The following is a 25875-nucleotide window of genomic DNA, read 5'->3' as shown; positions in this document are numbered from 1 at the left end:
TTCTCTCAAAGAAAAACATTCAAGAATCAACTACACAGCTGATAACACTGCATGAAATGTTAGAGGTAAGTGTTTTGTGTAGTTATTTTGTCTTGAAGATGTCTCTTAATTAGTGATTTGTGAACAATTATACACAGGCTTAAAACGGAAAAAATACTGCTTTAGTTCTTAAAGTATACACAATCTTTATTAAATATATTTATTTTATCTTTAGTATAAAATTAGTTTTTGTTTTCTATACAGTACTAGAAAGAATATTGTCATTTTTTAAAAGAACATGAAATTAGAGTCTAACCCTTAATCATGTTCCCAACATTATCACCTTAAGAAAATTTTTGTGATGTTATTTAGAATTTACACAGTGAAACCCTATGCTGTTACATTGATGGAATCTTTAGTTGGTAACTCTGTATTCTATCTAAAATATGTAAGTGAGCTTAAGGATTCTTTTCACGAAGTTGCAGAAATTTGTGCACAGTTTTTCCTGAAATAGCATCAGCCTCTTTTTCATGATATAAGAACTGAGTAATTTCAACTTTTTCTGCTTGACATTTATCTTTTTACAAATATCTTTCACCTTTTTAAAAAAATGTTTTGAACTTCGGTCAAATTATCAAGTATATTAAATATTTTAGATCTTGATATGACAATGCATTGCAAATTGAGTAGAGAAAAAGATAAAATAGTCTATGAAGAGCAGGATATTTGACAATGTGTGCCTTTTAAAAATCATCAAGAAAAAGTGATTTCAGAAAACTTGTTTCATTATAACTTTATGAATTGGGTGCTAAAGTGTCTATTTTTATTCAGCTAAGTAGTTTTGGTGCCTCAGGATATCTTAATATAGAAATATTATTGCGCTGAAAAGCAAAATACAAATATTTATTAGATTTGTGATTAGAATCTTTTAACGTATTTCTAGTTACTCCAGTTTATACTGAAACTAAGAAACTGCTGCTTCTTAAGGATGAGTTAACTTTTCTTAAAATAGAAGTTGTCATATATGTGGCAAATATTGACAGGTATTAACTGAGAAATACATGTGTAATTTTGGAATAGTATACTGTTTTGTATCTTATAAAACTTAGAAACTGTTTTTGTCTCCAAGGCTAGTATTATCAATGATAAAAGTAACCAATATTTAAAGTGCAATTCAGTGAAAAATAAAACAATATACGTGTTCATTTTAAAGTTGAATTTTTAGCATTTAATTATTTCTGGCATCTATTAGAATTTCGATTAATATAATTGAAATTAGAAATGCAAGGTAGGAAAGATCTTAAATTGTGTTAAAATAAGCAGTTGCTCTGAAATAGGAATAATATTTAATTCTTTATTATCATACCTAAAAGAAACGAGACCAAAAGATTTTTTACCCAGGATGTGGTACTTGAAATAGCTAAAGGTAATAGTAGATGAAAATTTCATTTCAAGAATTGAGATATTTATATTATTATGAAATGTGATGGAGATAAGAGCTTCATAGTTTAATTTTATTTCTGTGACACTTTATTTTGTATAAATTATGCTTTTTCTTTTCTATGTTTCTTAAAATAAAATCTTTTAATTAAAGCTTTGGCCTGGCAATTCAGAGATATGGAGTCTAATCCATGATCTGCCACTAATTATGTTCCCCTTGGGGGAACTCGTAACCCTTCTGAATTCTTATTTTGTAATTTGTGAAGGCACTGTGTGGTAGCTGAGGAGGCAGAGTAATAATTGATATATATTTAGCATTTTTCAGTATGTTTCATAGAACATTAGTGTCCAAAGAATTTTAAATATGTGTTTCTTGAAAAAACTTTCCTAATGCCAATGGATTTGGGAAAGACAGGATTCTCAGTGTCCATTAGCATTCTTTCCCCAGCTTATTTGAACATAGAACCCTGTTTTTCAAGACTAACAACATCCTTAGGGAGACCAATTCCATGGAAAGCAGTTTGGGAAATGTTAGCCTATATAATTAACTACAAATACTCAAAACTTTTCAATTTGTGGTTGTAACCCCTCAACGTCCTTAGTGAAGAAGTGAAAAATATTCAGGATGAAGTTGAAGGAAATGATGATAGAATTGTTGCTTTGAAGATTTATCAGAAGACGACGTGTCTTTTTGGGGGGGTGGGGTTGGTGATTTCTTTTTCCCTCAAATATTAAGACATGTATACTTACTTTTTTGAACTTTGTGCATATTTTGTTGAGTAATTTAAGTTTCTTAATTTTATTTTTAAGAAATAATTATAACCAAACTTCTAACCTAAAGAAATCATTAATCCTAAGAGAAGTGGGAGAATTGCAAATGCCTTTTAAACAGTTTTTAGGAAATGTTTTTAATTATTCAAAGAGAAAACTTTCATTCTTTGGTAAAAAATGTTATTAATGTCTTATAGTTGTATCAATTTTTTCCCAAGTAAGGTATATTTTGAATGATATTTTTTCCTAGATTCTTTTAAATAGATTATTTGATGTTCCACATGATCCATATGTCAAAATTAGTGATTCTTTTTGGCCACCATATATTGAGCTGCTCCTGCGTAATGGAATTGCCTTGAGACATCCAGAAGATCCAACCCGAATAAGATTAGAAGCCTTCCATCAGTAAAAGATGGTCTCTTTTTCACACAGTACTCAAAGAATCTTGTCATTCAAGGATAATGGAAACACTGAGGATTACTTGGCTAAAGAACATTATTTGCAAATCGAAGCACATAGTCCATCTTCCTTTTATCCTTAAAATGACACACACTGCCATTCATTTAAAAATGGTCCTTTCATGTGCAGTCAGTGCTTTGGTGTTTTAAACTAGATGGACAAGAATGCAAGTGAAAAGTATTCTAGACTTAATCATTACAAAACATTTAATGTATCTTACTTTTGCAATATTCTTTGGCAAATTCCTTGGTAATTAATGATATTACTAATGTAACATTTTCCTTTTAAAATTTATAACAGTTTCTTTTAGGCATTTTGAGTTGTAGTTGGTGCTTTACCTCCTTTAAATTTAGGAATTGTAATGCAAAGGCCATTTAATTTGCAGATGGCTTTAAAATTGACTTAGTATCTGATGTAGAAGGAAGCATAATTTAAAAGTATATAGTAAATTGTTCCATGTGTACTGTCTTATTTCTAGATTTGTCAAAAATTGAAATATAAAAAACTAATGGATAAAGGTAGCATGAAAACTATATTTTAAAGTATATTATGTAACAAGTGATATTATATATTAAACCGCTCTTGACTCTGTTACTAACAAAATTGTGTTCATAAAATTTTGTTTATTCTCTGTGACTTTTCTGTAAATAAAATTCTGTCATCTAAAAATCTCTAGCATTTTTTGTGATGTGGCATGATATTTTAATAAATTAAATAGGTCTTTTTATAGATAGATAAATGAAAATATTATAGGACTCATTCAGGATTACATACAAGCTAAACTAGAGAATTCCAAAACAAGTTAGTATCATTAGTTTTCTAAGAGGACTTAACGTGTACTTTTACATTTGAAAATGCTTTCTACTATATATCATCCAAGTTTCTTGCTTACCTTAAATACTTCATCTTTTCTAAAGTAAGCAAATAATATTCCAAGTATACTTTGTCCTTTCTATAGAATATGCAAATACTATTATATTGTAGTGAATGTAAGTTCTCTTATGGGAAGATGACATATAAAGTACCTTCCTAGAATACTCCAGTTGGGAGTCAAAGGAATGAGCAACTTTTTATTCCTTGAAGTTACTGGAGAAGGGAGAAATGGTTCTGGCATTATAAGTCTGACAATAATTCTACAGATGAAGTAGTGCTGTGGTCCGTGGACTTCTCTGTGTTGTGAATTACAGAAAGAAATAGATAAGGGCAAAAAACAATTTGATGATTTATTTGGCAAGTATTCATTTCACATTTTACTGATAAATCTGCTGGTTAGGATCATTTTACTACAGTATCTTGTATAAGGCTCTAAAGAAAACTATGATGATTGCATCCTACTTTAATTCATTAACCCAGGCTTCTTACGTAGCAAGATTATTCACCCACTTTTGATCTCAATCATAAGCAAAGTAACTTATAGTTGAATTAGTCTTGATTTGTACTCCATCTAAGCTTACATCCCTGGAAGCTTTTTGTGGTTTTGAGTATGTTGGAGAAAATGTTTCAAGTTCTGAAGACCTATATGTATTTTTACTTTTCACTGATTTAAGAAAATCACCTGAAATCTATTAAAATTTAGAATTTGTTTTTATTTCACCAGCTCTTAAATATATGCAAAATATCTGAAAGTAATACCACATTCTAGCTTTCCCACACCAGATGGTGATGTTAGCCTAACTTAAAAACAAACATTTGTTTTAGTCTACCACAAAATATATTTAACTTTGTTATTGGTTGATGTGTATGCATGGATTGATTTGGGAGAAATTAAATCTCTATTTGGTTGAAAATTCAGCCTAGTTGAATATGACTTTGTTGAGTCTTATCCTGTGTTTTATATGATTGCACATCTATATTAACATTTTTGACTACCTTATTTTCCTTAGTTTACTTTTTTGTTTATTTAGCTAACTTTTAGTTTACTTCTTTGTTGCTTTTACCAGGAATTATATTTTTCAATTGTATACAACATCTTATTCCAACTTATTTTCTGATAATTACTAGTAAATGATTAACAATAATAACTAAGAATGGTAAATGAAATGTCCTGTTGCCCTTTTAGTATTTTCTAATCAAAACATTAAAAATATGTAATCTTTATGCTTGCAATGTCTACTGTTAGACTATATTTTTTCTAAAAGTTTTTATGGGTCTGACAATATGCTACCAGTTTCTAAATGCAGCATTCCAAATACTTTATGATTATTGTTACATTTTATGACATGTGGACTCAGAAACATCAATTAGTAAAGTGAAAAATTGCATACTATTACCTTATTTTTAATATTTTTCTTAGTTTGTTGTCTGTCTTCCAACCTTGTGTGGGTTGAATTTCCCTTTTCATTGCATTCAGTGATTTTAATTTGTAACTGCTTTTCAATTATACAAAAAATAAATGCATTCTTTTTTGAAGAATTATTACAGATAAATCTAAGTTACCTTTGACCACATTTCCATTTTGGGTTCTCCCCCACTGATGAGGTAGCCACTATTTGATGCATGCTATTAATTTTCATGTTACATTATCATATTTTCCTACCATTTTACTATGTCCAGGATGTAATAAAATCCATCTTAACTATAAAATCCATCTATTCACTATCCCCATATAAAATTTCTACATTACAATGTTTACTGTTAATACAATTCTATAATATAACAATATAATTTGGCTTGTTCAATTGTATTAATTTTCTGGAAAGATAATTGTGATTAATGTAATTTTAAAGTAGTTTTTTAACTTTTCTGAGTAATAAATGATTCTTTTGAACCCCAGAAGTCCTCTATTCTTTGAAACAATATAAGAAGCAATATTTGCCATCCTTTTCAATTTATACATGGGTGTGCAGGAATCTGGGCAAGGGAAGTAGCAGGAATAAGTGATATAATTATGGATAATTCAAATGAGCTAGACATTAACATAATCTGATGGGAGGAAAGTGCTTACATTCTCTTGAATGCTTTGGTTAATCTCCTGTAATATATTTGTCTGTTTGGTCATTATTACTTACTAAAAGTACCAAATTCTTTTCTAGCTGGTAGCTAATTTGGGGTAGCTATTATAAAGATGGAGAGAGAAGTATCTTGAGCCTCAGTAATTTCATTTTTTGGATTTTTGCCATTCCTGCTATTTGTTATAAGACATACCTAAAAAGTTAGGTCTCTGTATCCTCTTTTAATTGTACTTTGTGTCCTCTTTTAATTATATTATGAATGTAAAATAAAATCTTTTATTTTTTCTTATTAATCTAACATAACAGTGTATTCAAATAATAGCCACAATGTATTCTGTGATTATAGCTTATGTTAAGTAAAATGATTGACAACAGTGTCATTTTACCTTCTCTAACACTCTTCCTTTCTTTATGTAGATCCAAGTTTCTGACCCTACATCATTTTCTTCACTCTGAAGAATTTTTTTAACATTTCTCACAAGGCAAGGCAACTGGCAACAAAATCCCTGAATTTTTGTTTGTGAAAGTCTTCTTTTTTCCTTCACTCTTGAAAGATAATTTTACTGGTTACAGAATTCTAGGTTGGTGTTTTTAATCTTTAAAAGACTTTAAATATTTCCCTCCACCCTCTTCTTGCTTTCATAGTTTCTGAAGGGAAGTCTGATGTAATTCTTATCCTTATTCCTCCATTTTAAGGTTTTTATTCCTCTGGCTTCTTTCAATACTTTGTTTTTGCTTTTCTGCAGTTTGAATACAATATGCCTATCTGTAGATTTTTTTGATATTTATCCTGCTGAGTGTTTCTGAGCTTCCTGGATTTGTGACTTGGTATCTGTTGTTATCATTATTACTTCAAATATTTCTCGTGTCCCTTTCTTCTCCTTCTGGTATTCCCATTACATGTGTGTTAAACCTTTTGTAATCATCTCACAGTTCTTAGATATTCTGTCCTTTTTTGTTCTTTCTTCTGTTTGCATTTCAGTTTTGGAAGTTTCTATTGACATATTTTCAAGCACACTGATTCTTTCTGTAGTCACGTCCAGTCTATTGCTGAGCCAATCAAAGGCATTCTTCATTTCTGTTACATTGTTTTTGACTTTTAGCATTTCCGTTTGATTCTTTCGTAGAGTTTTCATCTCTCTGCTTATATTACCATCTGTTTTTGGATGTTATTTACTTTTTCCATTAGCACCTATAGCATATTAATTATAGTTTTAAATTCCTGGTCTGATCATTCCAAAGTCTCTCTCATATCTGAGTCTGATTCGTATGCTTTTTCTCTTCAAAATGTCTGTCTTTTTATGTCTTTTAGTATGGCATTTAATTTTTTGTTAGTCCAGACATGATATACTGGATAAAAAGGAATCTGGTACTGGCTCCACTGACTGTTTTTCCTCCTGGGCTTCTGCTCTGGTAACTGTGATGTTATATATCTGTCTGTCTCTCCAATATTTGGGGCAGCGAATTGCCCTGTGACCTCAAATTCTCTGCTATATCTAAGAAGATTTGTTGATTTTCAGTTTGTTCAGCTATTTTTCTTGTTGTGAAGACAGATGTGAGACTTAACCTGTGGCATTGGAATCAAGAAGTCTGACATTGACAGCATGTTGTAAGGGATCAGAGGGAGGAATTGGAAATACTGGTATAAAGTATTTGCATTACTTGTTATGTGGTGTAATGTTATTTCAAAGTGAAGTTGGATTAGTTCTAAGTGTATATTGCAAACTCTAGGGCAATCACTTAAAAATTTTTTTTTAAGTATAATTGATGTACTAAGACAGGAGAGACTGACTCAAAATGCTTGTTTAAACTAGAGAAGTCAAAAAAATGGAAAACAAAAAGGACAAGGGCAAGAAATAGAAAACAGTAGCAAATATGGTAGATCTCAATCCAACTATATCATTAATCACTTTATTTTATTTTATTTTTTTTTAAAGATTTTATTTATTTAATTTTTTCCCCCCAAAGCCCCAGTAGATAGTTGTATGTCATAGCTGCACATCCTTCTAGTTGCTGTATGTGGGACTCGGCCTCAGGATGGACGGAGAAGTGGTGCCTCAATGCGCACCCGGGATCCGAACCTGGGCCACCAGCATTGCAGCGCACGCACTTAACCACCAAGCCACAGGGCCAGCCCTCATTAATCACTTTAAATGTGAATGGACTAAATACACTGATTAAGACAGGACTGTCAGAGTGGATGAAAAAACAAGACAACTATATATTTTCCACAAGAAACCCATTTGACATATAAAGAAGACTTAGATAGATTGAAAGTAAAGGGATGGAGAAACATATACCATGCTAACATTAATCAAAAGAAACCTGGATTTAGCTATATTATTTCAGAAAAAGCAGACTTCAGAGCAAGGAAAATGACCAAGGATTATGAAGGGCACTTCATATTGATAAAGCACTCAATTCTCTAAGAAGACATAATAGTCGTTAAGGTGTATGCACCTAACAACATTATCATAATACATGAGGCAAAAGCTGAGAACTGCAAGAAGAAGTAGTTGAGTTCACTATTATAGTTGGAACCTTCAACATTCCTCTTTCAGTAATTGACAGATCGAGCAGGCCGAAAATCAGTAAGAATATAGTTAAACTGAACAGCACCGTCAATCAATTGCATCTAATTGACATTTATAGAACACTTATCCAGCAACAGCAGAATACATATTCTTTTCAATTTCACATGGAACATTTACTAAAACCTCATTCTGGGTCATGAATAAATTTTAAAAAATAGACTACAAAGTGTGCTCTCAGACTACAGTGGAATTAAACTAGGAATCTGTAACAGAAAGATGCCTGGAAAATCCCAAAATATTTGGAGATTAAACAACATACTTCAAAATAATACATATATCAAAGAAGTCTCAAGAGAAATTTTTAAGTATTTTGAACTAAATTAAAATGAGAATACAACTCATTAAAATTTGTGAGATGCAGACAAAACAGAGTTTAAAGGGAAATTTATAGCACTGAATATATTTCTTAGAAAAGATGAAAGATCTAAAAGCAATAATTTAAGATTCCACCTTAGGAAACTGGAAAAAGAAGAGCAAATGAAATCCAAAGTAAACAGAAGAAAGGAAATAATAAAAATCAGTAGAAATCAATGAAAACAAAAACAGGAGAAATCAATAGAGCAAATCAATGAAACCAAAAGCAGGTTATTTGAAAATATCAATAAAATTGATAAATTGCTAGCCAGGCTAACTAAGAAGGAAAGAAAACAAAATTTACTAATATTAGAAATTAAAAGAGGGGCCATCACTACTGATCCCAGGGACATTAAAAGGATAATAAAGGAATATTATGACCAACTCGATGTCCACACATTTTATAACTTACATGATATGGAACAATTCTGTAAAAGACAGTCTACCAAAACTCACATGAGGAAAAATAGCTACTTTGTATAAGCCTATATCTGTTAAAGGAATTGAATAAATAATTAATAAGCTTCCAAAACAGAAAGCATCAGGCCCAGATTGTTTCACTGGTGAATTCTACCAAACATTGAAGAAGGAAATGATGCCAATTCTGTACAATCTGTTCTAGAAAATAGAAGCAGAGGGAATAGTTCCTAACTCATTCTGTGAGGCCAGCATTACCTTAATACCAAAACCAGAAAAAGACATTACAAGAAATGAAACTGCAGACAAATATGTCTCATGAACATAGATGTAAGAATCCTCGACAAAAGTAATCAAATTCAACAGTGTATAACAAAAAATTATACACCACAGCCATGGCATTTATTCCAGATATGCAAGACTGGTTCAATATTCAAAAATCAATTAATGTAATCTATCACATCATCAGACTAAAGCAGAAAAATCATATGATCATAGCAATAGATTATAGAAAAATCATTTGACAAAATCCAATACCCATTCATGATAAAACTCTCAGCAATCTAGGAATAGAAAGGAACTTCCTTAACTTGATAAAGAACAGCTACAAAAAACTCACAGCTAACATACTTACTTAATGATGAGAAACTAGATGCTTTCTCTAAGACCAGGAGGAAGACAAGAATGTCTCCTCTCAACACTTATAGCCAACATTGTACTGGAAGTTCTACCTAATGCAATAAGACAAAAAACATCCAAGAGGGGCTGGCCTGGTGGCGCAGCAGTTAAGTGCACGCACTCCACTTCGGTGGCCCAAGGTTCGCTGGTTCAGATCCTGGGCGTGCACTGATGCACCGCTTGTCAAGCCGTGCTGTGGCAGCATCTCATATAAAGTAGAGGAAGATGGGCACGAATGTTAGCCCTGGCCGATCTTCCTCAGCAAAAAAGAGGAGGATTGGCATTGGATATTAGCTCAGGGCTGATCTTCCTCACACTCAAAAAAATAATAATCCCAAGAATCAACAAAAAATTCCTTGGAACTAAAGCCCAATTATAGCCAAGTTGCAGGATACAAGGTTAACATACAAAAGTCAATTGTTACCTATACACCTGAATTTCAAAATCATTTATATTTGCACCAAAAAAAAAAAAGAGAGAGAGAGAGGGAGATACTTATGTATAAATCTAACAGAATATGTGCAAGATTTATATGAGGAAACCTACAAAAGTTATAAAAGAAATCAAAGAAGATTTAAATAAATGGAAAGATACTCCATGTTTATGGATAGGAAAACTTGTTCAAGTCTCAATTCTTCCCAAATTGATTTATAGATTTAATGCAATCCCAATCAACATCTCAGCAAGTTACTTTGTGGAAATCAACAAATTGATTCTAAAGTTTACATGGAAAGGCAAAAGACCCAGAATAGCTTCCACAATATTGAAGAAGAAGAGCAAAGTTGGAGGACTGACACCAACTTTAAGACTTACTATAAAGCTATAATAACCAAGACAGTGTGATATTGGTGAAAGAATAGATGAATAGATCAATGGAATAGAATAGAGAGCTCAGAAATAGACCCATACAAATATGGTCAGCTGATCTTTGACAAAGAAACAAAGACAGTCCAGTCGAGAAAGCTTAGTCTTTTTCAACAAATGGTGCCAAAACAACAGTCCATGGACATGCAAAAAACCCAAAACAACAAACAAACAAAAACTAGACACTGACATTACACCTTTAACAAAAATTAAAATGGATAATAGACCTAAATGTAAAATGCACGACTATGAAACTTATAGAAGATAACATAATAGAAAATCTAGTTTGACCTTGGGTTTGGTGAAGACTTTTTAGATACAACACCAAAAGCACAGTTCATGAAAGAACAAATTGACAAGTTGGACTTTATTAAAATTAAAAACTTCTGCTCTGTTAAAATCATTGTATGAAAAATACATAGAATGAAAAAATAAGTCACAGACTAGGAGAAAATAGTTGCAAAACGCATATCTGATAAAGATGACATGAACCATTCAAAATATACAGAGAACTCTTAAAACTCAACAGTAAGTCAACAAAAATCTCAATTAAAAAGAGGGTTAAAGATCTGAACAGACACCTCACCAAAGAAGATATATGGATGGAAAATAAGCAGATGAAAAGATCTCCACATCATATGTCGTTCAGGGAAATGCAAATTAATGAGATACCACTACATACTTATTAGAATGGCCAAAATCCAAAACATTGGCAACATCAAATGTTGGCGAAGATGTGGCGCAACAGGAACTCTCCTTCATTGCTGGTGGGAATGCAAAATCATACAGCCACTTGGGAAAGCAGTTTAGCAGTTTCTTACAATACCAAGCATACTTTTACCTTGTGACCCACCAATTACACTCTTTGGTTTTACCCAAATGAGTTGAAAACTTATGTCCACACAAAATCCTGCACACAAATGTGTATAGCAGCCTTTCTCATAATTGACAAAAATTGGAAGCAATCCAAATGTTCTTCAATAAGTGAATGGATTAACTGTGGTACATCCATACAATAGAATATTATTCAGCCATGAAAACAAATGACCTATCAAGCCATGGAAAGACATGGAGGAAACTTAAATGCATATTGCTAAGTGAAAGAAGCCAATCTGAAAAGGTTACATACCGTATAAATCCTGCTATATGACATTTTGGAAAAGGCAAAACTATAGAGACAGAAAAAATCAGTGGTTGCCAGAGATTGTAACTGGGGTAGGGTGGGCAGGGTAGGGAGGGGTAGGATGAATCGGTGGAATATAGGGGATTTTTATGGCAGTGAACCTATTCTTTATGATACTGTAATGGTGGATACATGACATGCATTGTCAAAATCTATAGAACTGTACAATACAAAGAATGAATCCTAATGTAAACTATGGACTTTAGTTAATAATGTATCAGTATTGATAAATATAATGTATCAATATTAGTTCATCAGTTGTAACAAGTGCAGCACACAAATATAAGATGTTGATGGTGGGGGAAAGGCCGTATACAAACTCTGTACTTCTCAATTTCTCTGTCAACCTAAAACTGCTCTAAAAATAAAGTCCCATAAAGATGGGAGAAAGGAGAGAGAAAGAACAAAATATAGAATGCTCATTTTCATATAGACATTAGGTGAATGTTAAGGGATACCAAACAAACAAAAACTGATAAACCAGATAGTACAAGTTTAAATAAGTGAAAAGTTATAATTAAAAAGTTAACCACTAGAACAAAAATGCAAACCTTCCTAAATACCAGAAAAATTTAAATCAAAGAGCAAAGACTACATATTTTATAGAGAAAGAAATATAACATAGAGCAAAATTCACATAATTAAAAAATATCATAATAGTGTCTGGGAGAACCCCAACCTCATGTAAGATGACATGAAGTAAACTTACACTTCCCCAAGTGATGAAAGTATATGAAATTTAATGGATCAGAGCAAAACAGTTTATTACAGCATTGCAAACAACAGGAGCATCGGCATTGCTGTGCTGGGTTTCTTTGTCCCCAAGTCCTGTGGAGCAATATAATACTGAGGCTAGATGGAGGCTACATATGCAATGGGTTTTGCCACAGCTTAGGAAGCCAGAACCAAAGAATGCTTAGCACCTTTTGTAGCAAGCAACAAACAAGCCAGTCCTCCTTGCTGGGGAGCAAGCAGTTAAATCGTGGTCACGCTTTGGTTACCTTGACATACTTAGTTGCCTATGTGACTAGTTCCAGAAAGTACGCAATATCAGAAGATGGATAAGCCTTGTAGTTTTGCACTCAGCAAGAGCATGCAGGAATGCTTATGGCCTAAGGTGGCCTGCCTCTCCTAATGTAGATATGAGACCAAACATATTAGTCATAATAATGAGAATCTCCTTAACTCATAAAGCAAAACCCAACTGCAGTATACAGGGGACACACCTAAAACAAAATAATTTAGAAAGCCTAAGCATAAAGGGATGGAAAAAAGTCTATAAAGCACATGGAAATTTTTTGCCATTTTGAAATTGGGTTGTCTGTCATCTTACTGAGTTTTGAGAATTTTTGTGTTTTCTGAATACAAGTCTTTTATCAGATATATGATTTACAAATGCTGGATAGGCTCCTGGATGAGAAAAACAGCAATAGTGGAAAAACTGGTGAAATTTGAGTATGGTCTACAGTTAATGGTATTGTACCAATGTTAGTTTACTGGGTTTGATAATTTTAATAGTTATATAAGATTTTAACATTAGGGAAGCCAGGTGAGGGCTACATGGGAACTCTGTACTACTTTTGCAAGTTTAAAATTAGTTTAAAAAGCTAAAATAAATGAATAAGGACTTCAAAGTGATACAGTGTGTTCTCATGTTAGCATACTCTTTCTTCTAACATGTGGCATTGATAGGTAAAATTTAAAAGAGAAAACATAAAAATATATAGAAAGACTTAAAAACTAGATAAACATATTAGTGGATCAGAAATCAGAATAGAAATAGAAAGCTGTGAATGGAAATGATGCCACAGTCATATTTGACTCTGGGTTTAGAAGTACTTGGAGAATAGGAGAATATGGTTCTTTCCTGATAATGAATATTAAAACTTCTCCATATGAGAAGGACTAGAATCAGAGTCACTAATGGAAACTAAGGGCTTGAGTGGGTCTCTTCACACTCAAAACCTTGTGAAAGGAGATCTAAAATAACAACTACTATGGCTTGTAACATGCTGTCGCCTAGTGAGGTGAAAATGGCACAGATACAGCTACGTGACCAGACATTAAGTGGGGATATGTTAAATATCTATTCTCACTTAGATGGGTGCAAAAGCCAATCTCCAAGATCAGTGATCCTCCTCTCATGGTATTCATGTCCTTGGTTAGCCCTGCCTCCACGTATTGTGTCAATATTGGTCTCTATGACTGATAGAACATTGTGAAAGTGACAGTGTGCAGCTTCAAAGGCTAGGTCATGAAAGAACTAGCAATCCAAGTGAGATCAAGACGCAAGAGGCAATATCTTTTATGACAATCAAAAAGCCTGTGTTGAGGCCCTCATGAGCAGGAACTGAGGTGTGTCAACAACCAGCACCAACCTGTCAGCTGTGTCAGTGAGCTACCTTCAGCCTTCAGATAATTGTAGCTCTGGTCAAAATCTTGACTGCAACCTCATGAGAGTCTCCAAGCCAGAACTGTCCAGCTAAGCTGTTTCTGAATTTCTGACACACTGAAGCTGTGAGAAAATAAATGTTTTTTGTTTTAAGCCATTAACTTTTGGATTGATTATCTTATTATATAGTAATAGATAATTTTATCATGGCAATATTAAAACTCCTTGATAACTGGTTATGCACTTGGGGGTGGGACAGACTAAAGCAATTTAAAAACTCCTAGGTGAGGAGGGATCAAAATGGGGAGGAAGGGAATAAAAATGACAAACCATAAACATAATACTTTTCCTAGTAAAATAACCATGCAAACCAAAATGTTAAATAAGTGAAGGAATTTAATGTGAAGATAGCCAGAGCAGCAAATTTTGTTGTTTGCCTCTGCTCTTACTGCTTTCTAACAGAACTAAATTTCGTTTGGGTAATCCACTCATGTCTACACAGCCATGCATTTAGCTAAACCAAACATGGTTGTCTGAATCCCCTTCTTGCTGAGTTATTTAGGGACACATTTGATGCAATATTAACTTAACATATATGTCTACTAATGAACTTTTGGGAAAGTTTTTTTTGCTGAGGAAGATTCGCCCCTGAGCTAACATCTCTACCAGTCTTCCTCTATTTTGTATGTGGGTCGCCACCATAGCATGGCTGACGAATGGCGTAGGTCCATGCTGGGAACTGAACCCGGGTTGCTGAAGCAGAGTGCGCTGAACTTAACCACTAGGCCACAGAGCTGGCCCTGGGAAAGATTTTTTTTTTTTACTGATTAAAACAGTGTACAAGGGGGCAGCCCGGTGGCGTAGCGGTTAAGTGCGCCAACAAAATTATCAAATGGAACATTCATTCTCAATGAAATAGATTTTATGGAACAGTCTGATGAAGACTTTAAAATGTATATTTTGAAGTTGTTTGAAAAAATAAATTTCTTCCCTTTCCAAAAGTCTAGGAATTGTAAAGCAAAAATAGGAATAAATGAAACAACATTTGGTTGGGAAAAGGAATTAATTGCAAATCCCATATATGATTAAATATAATAATTTAAATACAAATTCTGCAAGGGGGATAAACTCTTGACTGAATGGAGTCAAAGATTGAATTAATGAATTGAAAGATAATTTGAAGAATTCATCCAGAAAGATAAAGAGATAAAAATTATGAAGAGCAGATAAGAGATATGGAGGGCAAATTGAGGAAATTCACCAATACAGAAGTTCCTAATGAAAAAATAGAGGGAATGATGGATAAGTAGTATGTGAATAGATAATAGCTGAAAACTTTCCAGCATGCAGAACAACAGAAGTCCTCAGAAAAACATGTACACTGAATATCGTGCAGGATAAATAAAGGTAAAACCACACCGTGAAATAGTTTAATGAAACTGCAAAACATCAAGGAGAAAGGATTTTCAAAGGTACCAAAGAGAAAGTTTAGCAACATGGAAGTAGCAATTAGGTTCTCTGCAACTGTAGATGTTGGTGCTGAGGGAAAAAAAGACCATCAGCCTAGATTTCCATAATCAGCCAAACTATTATTTAAGAAAGAGGACAAAATTAACTTTCTGACATATAAAAACTAGAAACCTTTCCCATCACACACTCTTCCTAAAAGAACTGTTAGTGGAGATACTTCAAAAAGCAGTAAAGTTAATTTAGGAGAAGGATGAAGGATAAAAGAAACAACTGTGAGCACACAAATTTATTTAATATCAGTTATGAAAGGAAGATATTTAGAAAGAAAAAGTGTTTTTGGAAAAGAAGTTGCAAGGATATCTATCATACTTCAGAACATCTGGCTAGTCAAATAAAAAATACAACCTATGTTTAAAGGAAAAATCCCTACAAGGTTACCAAGTTTGTATTAGCCTGTTCATAGTGGGGAAAAAAGAGCAATTTTTTTACATTGTTATTGTATGCTTATAAGTTGTGACATATTTTTAGGAATCAGTATTGCAGAAGTAAGGAATAAACATTTAATTGGAAGTTAATTTATGGGAAATACTCAAGGTTTTTTGAAGACAACATAGGATTTCCCTCGTATTTTTGGCTTATCTTAGGGTGTGTGTGTTTTGACTGTGGCGCATGATATGCATTCTTACTGTGTAATGGCCGCAGGGCAAAGGTTTGCTGTTGCTTCAACACAATTGCATATTATAAAGAAACCAATGTCTTTTGCTTTTTTGTAAGAAAAAAAAGTATAGCAAGTAGGCAAAAAATCTCTTTAAGAGGATACAAAGAGCCCTAAACATAAAAAAAGTTAAAATGGACTATATTAAATTGAGGAATTTTTGTCTATAAAAAAGGAAAACACCTTTGGAGAGAGTTAGAAGGCAACACATAGAATGAGAGAAAGCATTTACAGTATCTATATCCAACAAAGAGCTCAAATGTGAAATATATAAAGAATGCCCCAAAATCAATAAATAGAAGACATTTATCCCAGTTAAAAATTATATTGGTAAAAAGACTTAAGAGACACTTCACAATAAAGAACAATTTTCTTGAAATTGTTTTAAAAATAATGGAGAGAGTCTTGGTCTGTTTGGGCTGCTATAACAAAATACTACGAACTGAGTAACTTATAAAACAACTGAAATGTATTTCTCACAGTTCTGAAGGCTAAAACTCGGATCAGCATGCCAGCATGGTAGAGTGAGGGCCTTCTCCTTGCTTCATAGCTGGTGACTTCTCTCTAGGTCCTCATGTGGTGGAGGGGGTGAGGGATCTCTATAGGGTCTCTTTTATAAAAACACTAATCCCATTTATGAGGGGCCACTCTAATGACCTAAGCACCAACCCAAAGCCCAGCTCCTAACACCATCACATTGGACATTAGGATTTCAACATGAATTTTGGCAGGGTGACACAAGCATTCAGACCATAGAAGAGAGGAATTCTAGTTTCTGACTAAGATGGAATAGACACACTTTTTCCTATTCCTCTAAGTACAGCTAAAAACTTTGCACATTATATATAAAACACATGTTAAGAAAACTGAACAGTAGACTGAAGAAGGCATACTTACTAGGGATTTGGTGAATCGTAGTTCCATTTACAGATGGAAAAGGCAGAGAAACAGGTTGAATTCTGTTTATGTCACATGAAGTTTGTGTTGCCTATTAGACACACTCAAGCAGACATTTAGGTACAGGAGTCATTGGCATACAGATGGTATTTAAAGCCATGGAAAAGGATACATTAGTCAGTTGATAGAGAATAGGATGGGTATCAGGACTGACCCCTGGGCATTTTAGTATTTAGTGATTGAGCAGAAGAGGAGGAAGGACCATTGGGGAAGGAGGAAAACTAGGAGAGGATAATGTTACAGAACCTGAGGGAAGAAAATACAGCGTTTCCAGAAGTTGGGAGTGATCAACTGCATTAAATGTTGCTGGGTGTTAAGTAAGAATCACTAAATTGACCACCAGATTTGGCAACATGGATGTCAGAAAAATCATTACTTAGACTTCACCGAGCTCTCTATTATCTGAAGCCCACAGCACTTACAATATATGTCACTAAATTATGTAACTCACTGTATTTTCCCTTATCATACTTTAATCTTATTTTCCAATTTGTAAATTTATTGAGGAAAGGAAACTTGCCTTATATTTTTATACTTGTTAGCCCTTTGCACAATGCTCAAGAGCAGGCGATTGTCGTTAGCATGTCAGAGTCTTGCTGTTAGCTCCGTGATACGTTTTGACTTCTCCTCCTCCTTTTTCAATATTAGATATTTGTATAATATAGTTATAAATCATTGATTATACCCTCTCTTTTCTTCTCAAGTTTTTTTTTTCTTCCTGCTATTGATCTCATACTCTAATAAGAAAGTAAATAAGGAAAGAGAGGTTAAAATGAAACTTTTTTGCCACTATCTGTGGTAAAAACTTTGGGTAAAAAGACTGAAATTATAAGCTAAATTTTATACATGAATTTCAGTTAGCTTTGCTCACCCATAATATATCAGTATATTGCTAATTGCAGATTTACTTAAAGTCTTTCTGGAATTGCCATATATGTTGTAATAACAAATAACAATAATCTTTCTTCTTTTCCTTTTTGTAAAATTGTAAATTATTCCAACTATACAGAGATTAAAATAATAGATAACCATACACACTCAAGATACTGAATTAGCAGATGTTAACATTTTATGATAATAATTTAGATTGTTTTTTAAACAAAATTTTACAGATTTTGTTGATGCCCATTTTGTGACCCTCCTTAATCCCATTCTCTTTTCTTTCTCCCCCAGGTAACTATGATCTTCAAGATAGTATATATTCTTCCTGTGCATACTTTTGTAAGTTTAAAATATATATTTGGTGTGCTATTAAAAATTTATATAAATGGTATCATATTATATACATTCTATCTCAATTTGAATCATAATGTATCCTACGGCAGTGCTTTAATTCAGTGTTATATAATTTATCCATGTTGACACATGTATATTTAGTCCATCATTTAACTGTCACATAATTTTCCATTGTGGGTGTACATTACAATTTATTTAGTTCCCTATTAATAATCATTTAGGTTGTGTCTACTTATCCACTGCTACAAATAGTGTTATTGTAATTATTAATGAAGATTCTCATGTGCAAGAATTTCTTAAGGTTATATACTTAAAAGTGGAATAGCTCGGTCAAAGACTATGCACGTCTTTCTCTTTATTAGATATTTCCAAATTGCTGTCTGTGGTGTTTGCACTTAAATTATACTTCCCTCAACACTATATGACCAGTATGACCAATGACCAATGACCAGTATATCAAATCCTCTCCAACGCAACATATTATCAGATTTTTAACATTTTTGCCACTGTGATGAAAGAGAAACATTTCCATTTCCATGATTGCTAGCAAGATTGAATACTTTATTATTCATTTATTGGTCCTTAGCTTCTTTTCTTCTATGACTTTTCTATTTATGTCATTTTCCCATTCTTAATTTTTTTGGCCTATCTCTTGAGATTTGTGAGAGTTCTTTTAATATCCTAGATATTTATTATGTTTCAGTTACATGTGTTGCAGATTCTTCTCCCAATCTCTGCTTATATTTTCTCCTTTTTAATGGTTTTTAAAATTTCATTTAATGAAGTTAAACATCAATCTTTTCTTCTATGCTTTGCGACTTTGCGGCTTATTTAAGAAATCCTACAATCATCCTTCAATAAATTAGAAAATATTTATTTTCACTATTTCAAATTCAATCTCACTGTATCAAATTCAAATTCAATTTCATTGAAAGAATAAAATACATTGTGTAGAAAGTGTATGGAATTTGGTTTTAATGTGTTGAATCTGGTTTTAATGTCTGGGAGGTAGAATTCAAAATTCATTATCTTTAGAAATAGTCACCTGCTCCAATTTAACAATTCCAAACAAGCATAAAATCAGAATTTTTAATCTCATTTTTCTGAAAATACAAACAGTCTAATTTTAAGAAATGCCTTGATTTTTAACTAAAAAAAATTAAGTTTAATTTACATGCTAATGTATTAAAAATCAGAAGTCTATTCTTACCTCTAAAAGTTCCTCCGTCCCTATTCTTTGACTCTCAAACTTTTATGCCTTTGCTTCTGTTTTTCAGTCTTTGAAATACATACATACATACATGCATATATACATACATACAAATTCTTTCTTCTCTCAAATTTCCATTTATTTCATCTTTGATTTCCTGAAATGGCCCTGTTCACTTAGATTTAATTAGGCTTCTAAAGACAGATAGCAAAGCTTTTTTTTAGGTATAAGTAGGAGGTTTGCTATCAACTTGACTCTGCCTATAACCTTCTTTTCTTAATTAAACAGAAAAAAAAGGAAAGCTGGAGGGAAAAGTTTTCAAAGAGTAAAAGATTGGTCACTATAAAAATTTTTTAAAATTTCTACTGCAACTGAAATTCATTCAGAGTTTAAATCTGTTTCGTATAATTCAAATAAGAAAAACTACGTAGGTATTGCACTAAAACATTTCTATGCTAATGGAAGTGCTATATATAGTATTAAGGTGGCAAGTTATTAATATTGCATTTACATTGCAAGGTAAAGAAAAAATGAAGAGGAACTGATAGATTAAAAGAGCTACATGGTTACATGGGTATGTTCACTTTGTGAAGATTTATTGGACTGAACACTTTTTATCAAACTATATATTTCTGTACTTTTCTGTATGAATATTCTACTTCAATAAAAAGTTTTTAAAAAAGAGACATAAGAGATAGTCAACCTAATGCAATATATGGATCCTGATTCCAATAAAAAGTTTTTTTAAGACTTTATTTGCAGCTGAAAAAAATCTGATATTTGATTAAAAAATTAAGGGAATCATTAAATAGTTTTAAGAGTAACAGTGTTATAGTAGTGGTTATTTATTTTTTAGTCCTTGTATTTTAGAAATACAGGGAAATACGTAATGGATGCAGTGAAATGTTATCTGGGATTGGCTTCAAGATAATCCAGTGGGTGGAGCAGTAATGGGAAAAAATTGGTCATGTGTTGACACATGATGGATACACTGGTGTTCATGATAATATTTTCTATTTTTGTATTTGTTTGAATTTTCTGTAATGCAATTAGAATGTATACTCACACTCACATATATCAAGTTAAATTGATACTTCACCATTTCTCACGCTAGTAAGTTTTCACCCTTACTCATACTGTTTTCCTTAACTCCGTCATTTGGAGGAGAAAAGGAATCTGTTGGAAATTTTTCATTACTCTGTTTAGACGCAGGATGGCACTCTTTGAATAAGTAATTAGCCAAAGTCCACTTCTCACTAAGTAAGTGCCTTTCCTTCACAATGCTGCCACTACCCATGGCAGTTTGTCTTAGTTGAGAGTAAACGCTTTTCAGATAGCTTACATATATAATTACTACTCACACCTTAACTTCAGTTTTCTATGCTGGCTGTGTCCATCTACTACCAGTTCTTGCAAAATTAAGGATAAGGTTCAGAACTGTTTAAACGGTGGTTTGATGCAAAAACATCTCTGTGCCCACCCTTCTTATTTTTGGTGTTTACAATTGCTATGAGACTAGCTATCTTATTTATTTTAATATAAGTATATATGTCCATATAATCTCCATGTGAATCATCTTTATTTAAAACTGTGAATGCCAACCACGGGAGGTATTTCTACGTTTTAAATGGCATTGAGCCAAATACTACTGATTAAGGTCAAGATGAGGACTATTGACTGTGGACAGATGCTTTCCTCTTTCAACCTTTGAAAAAGAATGGAAATAACTGTATTCTTGGATGTACTCAGTCTGATTCATGCCTTCTTGTAGCCAACTATTCATGTATTCACCAGAAGAATTACACCTACTACCTCCGGTGTAGGAAGAAAAAAAAAAAAATCAAATGAGCAATAATGTTAGCAGAAGCTTGAAACTTAAGAGCTGGTATTCAAAAAGGTCCTCCTCCCCTCCCCCTTCCCTCCGATCCAATTCCTCTTTCTGGTTCTGGCCATCGGAAATTGACTTGGCGTTAACTACCAACTGGAATTTCAAGGCGTCAATTCCCGCCCCCCTCACCCCCCAACCTCCGAGGCTCTTAAACCTTTCGCTACGCTACACTCAACGGTAGGGACAGATAAATGATGCAGCAGATTACACCGCTGAAAGGCAACAATTGTCCTGAGCTATTTTCACATTTTTTCCTATTTCCGATTTGTGTGCCAGACTTTGTTTGCTTGCTTAGGGCATAGAAAACATATTTGGGCATTTCCCCCTCAGTTTAATGCCAGTGGCTTTCTCCCAGCAAATGAAAGTGAAAATGCTACGTTGTAGCGGTGTTTTATCCTTAAAATATGGACTAGCGGCTGTTGTGTATGGAGGTGTGTGTGTGGGGGAGGGGGGATTGGGAAGCTCGAAGAACCAGTTTTTAGGTTTTGTTTGTTTATCTTGAGATTGCAGCAAGGTTCCTGTGTTTTTTCCCCCCTTTCTGGGGGTCTGACTTCGGATTTATTTTCATTTGGGCAGTCGTTGAGGTTTCATTCAATGTACTGACTTAAAAAAATACACTCCACTTGTAGCTTTCCCCGGTTGCACTTTAAAACACCATCCAGTCTCACCCTCATCTGGAAATAATGCAAGCTTCTCTCTCTTCCCCCGCTCCCGCCTCCTCCACCTCCTTTTTTTCTTTTAAAGCCCCACATAACCTGAAGTCGGTAATCAGATGGAAAATGTGCTGGTCTTAGTTTACTTTAGTCTACTCTCCCTTTTGGTGGCAATCTTACTTGTTGAGGTATATTAAAAAAACACATTTTGTGCACATGTAGCTACTGAATCTTGAAATCTGCCACTGATCTAAGTTTGCTATAAGTTTCCTCAAAGACACTGTTTATGTGCAACTTTTAACATTTTTGTTGTGTGGACTTAAAAAAAATACACGAAGAAGGAGACCAGAGATCTTAACAGTGACATTAGTTCATCTAAAGTCATTCATCCTCTCCCTCCCCCTTCCCTTTTCCAAGAAACAAGTAAGCACAAACCAGGCTAGAATTTCTAAAGGAGGTTAGAGGAGGAGGAGGAAAAGAGGCGGAGTGGGGTAGGGGATTGAGGTTAGAGGGGCCAGAATTTCTCTCATTCACAGGGTGGAAAAGTTGACATTGTCTAAGCCCTGCTGAATGGCTGGTAGTTGGTTACCCCGATTGTACCTCTACCTCCCCTCCCCCTCCACGTGACGACCCAGGACACATGCGCACCCGACGCAGCCCGGCACATCTGCAGACTGACGTCAGTGTGCTCTGCCTCCGAGGAAAAGCTGCCAAAATTTTCTCCTGCTGCAATTCAAGTTGGCTGGGGGCCGGTAGTGAGATCTAGGGCTACTTCAACAAAACTTTGCTGCCCTTCCTGCTCCTCTTGTCTTCTTTTCTCCTGATACCTTTTGATGCTCTTCACATGTTATTTGCATTGCAAAGGCACTAAGCTGTCCAGGAAGAGAGGGCACCACTTCCACCCCCAATAAGTCTTTTTTTTTTTCCTTCCTTCTTTTCTTTTTTTCTTTTCCTTTTTTTGGAGGTAGGGGGAGGCGAGATAGAAAGGGGGTTTGCAAAGGCAGCATCTCAGGATGTATTGAAGGCATCTCTTTTTCTGCCAAATCGGAAAGTCCGTTCTCTAAAGCCCGGTTAGCCAGACTATAGGGTTTTATTCTGGCTGCAGAATAACTGACTGACTGCTGTGGCTTTGCAAAGGGGGGCAGAAAAAAAAGTTAGAGAGGAGAGGGAGTACGTGAGTCGTCCAGTGCAATCTCTATTGTTTGAAACTTACTTTTTATCAGAATTTGAAGATGAAAACGGTAAGGAAGACTTCACAATATTCAATGAAACAGTTTTTTTTTAAATTAAAACTTGTGCTTTGCTTGTCTTCCGAATAACGCGTAGAAAACTTTTTTCTGTGTGTATGTGTCTTTTTTTTTTTAATGGCAATGAGTGAGCTTGACTGAACTCATTTTACAGATAGAAATCTTTTTAACTCTAGACTAGTCGGGGGTTGGAGAATTCTGGGTCTTGCAAGTATTTTATGATGCAAAAAATATACATTTGTTATACCAATAGACGTGTTCTGTGAAGTATGACTTATTATGATTATTGTGATGTTTTAACTAATCACCAAATAGTAATCGAGAAAGTAATAATGATGTGTATTTTAAACTGATTTCTAGTTTTCTTAAAGAAAAACCTTCTGCATTTTATAGTTTCATGTCAGTGTCTTAAGTAGTCAGACAAGTGCATATTTTATCCCGGGGCTCAGAGGGCAGAATTAATGTGCTAGCTATAGCCCCGATGCTCTAGGATATGTTAAGCTCTTAATAGGCTAATCAAAGAGATGGAAGTGTGTGTTTTTGATTTACTTTTGGCCACTTGGGACATGCTAGACTCATAACCCTCTGGAGTCTTGACTATCGGGGTATGTCTGTATATATGGTGTATGGGATCAAAGTTCAGAGATTGGGGGGCGGATGCGATGAGTACTGGAGGGGTTATTGGAAAGCTGCCTTCTGATAATGTGTACTACAATTCCTGTTCTTGGTGATTTCTTCTCTTGTACTAGAGGCAAAGAGTGAGAGAGTGAGAAAGCGCACTGAGAAGGAACAAGAGAGTGAGTTTCTTACTCTTGTTTTTATTTGAGCTGCCGGTGCAACGCATTTGGGCCAAATGCCAACTGTCTGGGTCACACGCGTTTTATCCAAATAGATTTAGCGCTGCTGTCTGGAAATGGGCTGCTGAATGTTAACTTTAGGATCAACTCAACCAGGGCAGCTCAGACTGTTACCCTCTGTCTGGGTGAAGTGGGATTGAGGGGGGTGGGGGCATGAGGGTGTGCAGAACCAGAGAGGAAAGGGGAAACTGAACCATTGCTTGGAACTTTTAAAAAGACACTAGATTGTGATTTTCAGTGTATTCCTTTATGTTCAAATTTCTGGGATTAGTTTTCTTTTGTTTCTTTTTTCTTTTTTTTAGCTTATGTTGATTAGACTGAAACTAATATGTGAGAATGACAGTTCTCAAAATTCATGAGAGGGAAAAGAAATGTAACATAAAACTGGTGTAGTTGAAGGAAATTGAGAAAATTAATTTTGGTGATAATTGTTTTCCTGTGTTTCACCAAAGTGGTAGCTGCAGTTCTGGTTTATATTAATTTAGTGCTTAAATGTGATCATTGGTGTTTTGAATTTTTGAAGAATAGCATATAAGGCAAATAAGTTGATTTCAAACAAATGAAATTCATTCATTTGCCACAAGTGGCAGCAAATTAAATCTATGTTGTGGTATTAATATTTTTGTGATTCTCAAGGGGAAAAACCTCTAACCTCAAGAACTGAAATATTTTAATACTTTTCATGTCTGGGCCAATATGTGTAAGATTAATACCTACCCTTGTCTACTCTTACCACTTCCTCTTCATTTCCTTAGCAACCACTAGTCGCTACTAGTGGTTTAGAATGGGCCTCTATGCCAAATCTTATCCTGTGTGTGACTTTTGTGAGAGAATAAGGAGAGTTAACATAAGAGAGTGAATAGCACATTCTTTGGGGGAAGAAGGAAAGGTGGAAGTGGTGGATAGCTCTCTGGGGTCCACCAAAATACATAGTTGATGATCAACATTTTGTGCTAACCTCAGGAGAAAAAAGTGTTTCTGTTTTTCAGGAAAGAAGTTATAATACAGATAATGTATATTTAATTTGCCACCTGGAAAAAACAGTTTGGGACTATATGTAATTTAGGGCTTGATTTTTCTAGAGTGATGTTTTGTGTTTTTGCTTTTGGCTCATTTGATTTTCTTGGTAGATAAGTTTCGAGTGTGTTTAAATTACGCCTTTCTTTGGAAATCAGTCTCACAAAGTTTATAAATGATCTGGAAACCTTTGTATTTATTTATTTTTTTTTTATTTTTTTTTTTTAAAGATTTTATTTATTCCCCCCAAAGCCCCAGTAGATAGTTGTATGTCATAGCTGCACATCCTTCAGTTGCTGTATGTGGGACTCGGCCTCAGGATGGAGGGAGAGGTGGTGCCTCGATGCGCACCCGGGATCCGAACCCGGGCCACCAGCATTGCAGTGCGCGCACTTAACCACCAAGCCACAGGGCCGGCCCAACCTTTGTATTTAGAGCCTACTGGTGTCCTTGGCATATAGTAGGTGACAATAAATATTTGTTGAGAGAATAAATGGAAAATGAAATGAGAAGTTAATTTTCACATATGAAAATTAAAAACCT

At 34.1% G+C, this 25875-nt stretch overlaps 1 protein-coding gene across 6 annotated transcripts in view; it reads left to right on the top strand.

The window, feature by feature from the left end:
• The window catches only part of CENPK (centromere protein K), a 72075-nt gene that overhangs the window by 41458 nt on the left and 4742 nt on the right, over positions 1 to 25875 (top strand). For 2 of the 6 annotated variants that reach the window (XM_004422871.3, XM_087443339.1), the window contains exons 10-11: positions 12 to 65; positions 2441 to 5416. In XM_004422871.3, the coding sequence (XP_004422928.1) occupies positions 12 to 65; positions 2441 to 2599 (213 nt within the window). In that variant the 3' untranslated portion in view covers positions 2600 to 5416. Of the gene's footprint in view, positions 1 to 11; positions 66 to 2021; positions 2330 to 2440; positions 5417 to 6017; positions 6110 to 18397; positions 18446 to 25875 lie in introns of those variants that run through there. The other 4 variants (XM_087443340.1, XM_087443341.1, XM_087443343.1 and 1 more) reach the window with 4 other exon arrangements.

This window comes from Ceratotherium simum, chromosome 18 (genome assembly GCF_057802395.1).
Source record: "Ceratotherium simum simum isolate JZ-2026a chromosome 18, ASM5780239v1, whole genome shotgun sequence".
In the NCBI taxonomy this organism is placed as follows: Eukaryota; Metazoa; Chordata; class Mammalia; order Perissodactyla; family Rhinocerotidae; genus Ceratotherium; species Ceratotherium simum.
This window is presented reverse-complemented; position numbering and strand designations above follow the sequence as displayed.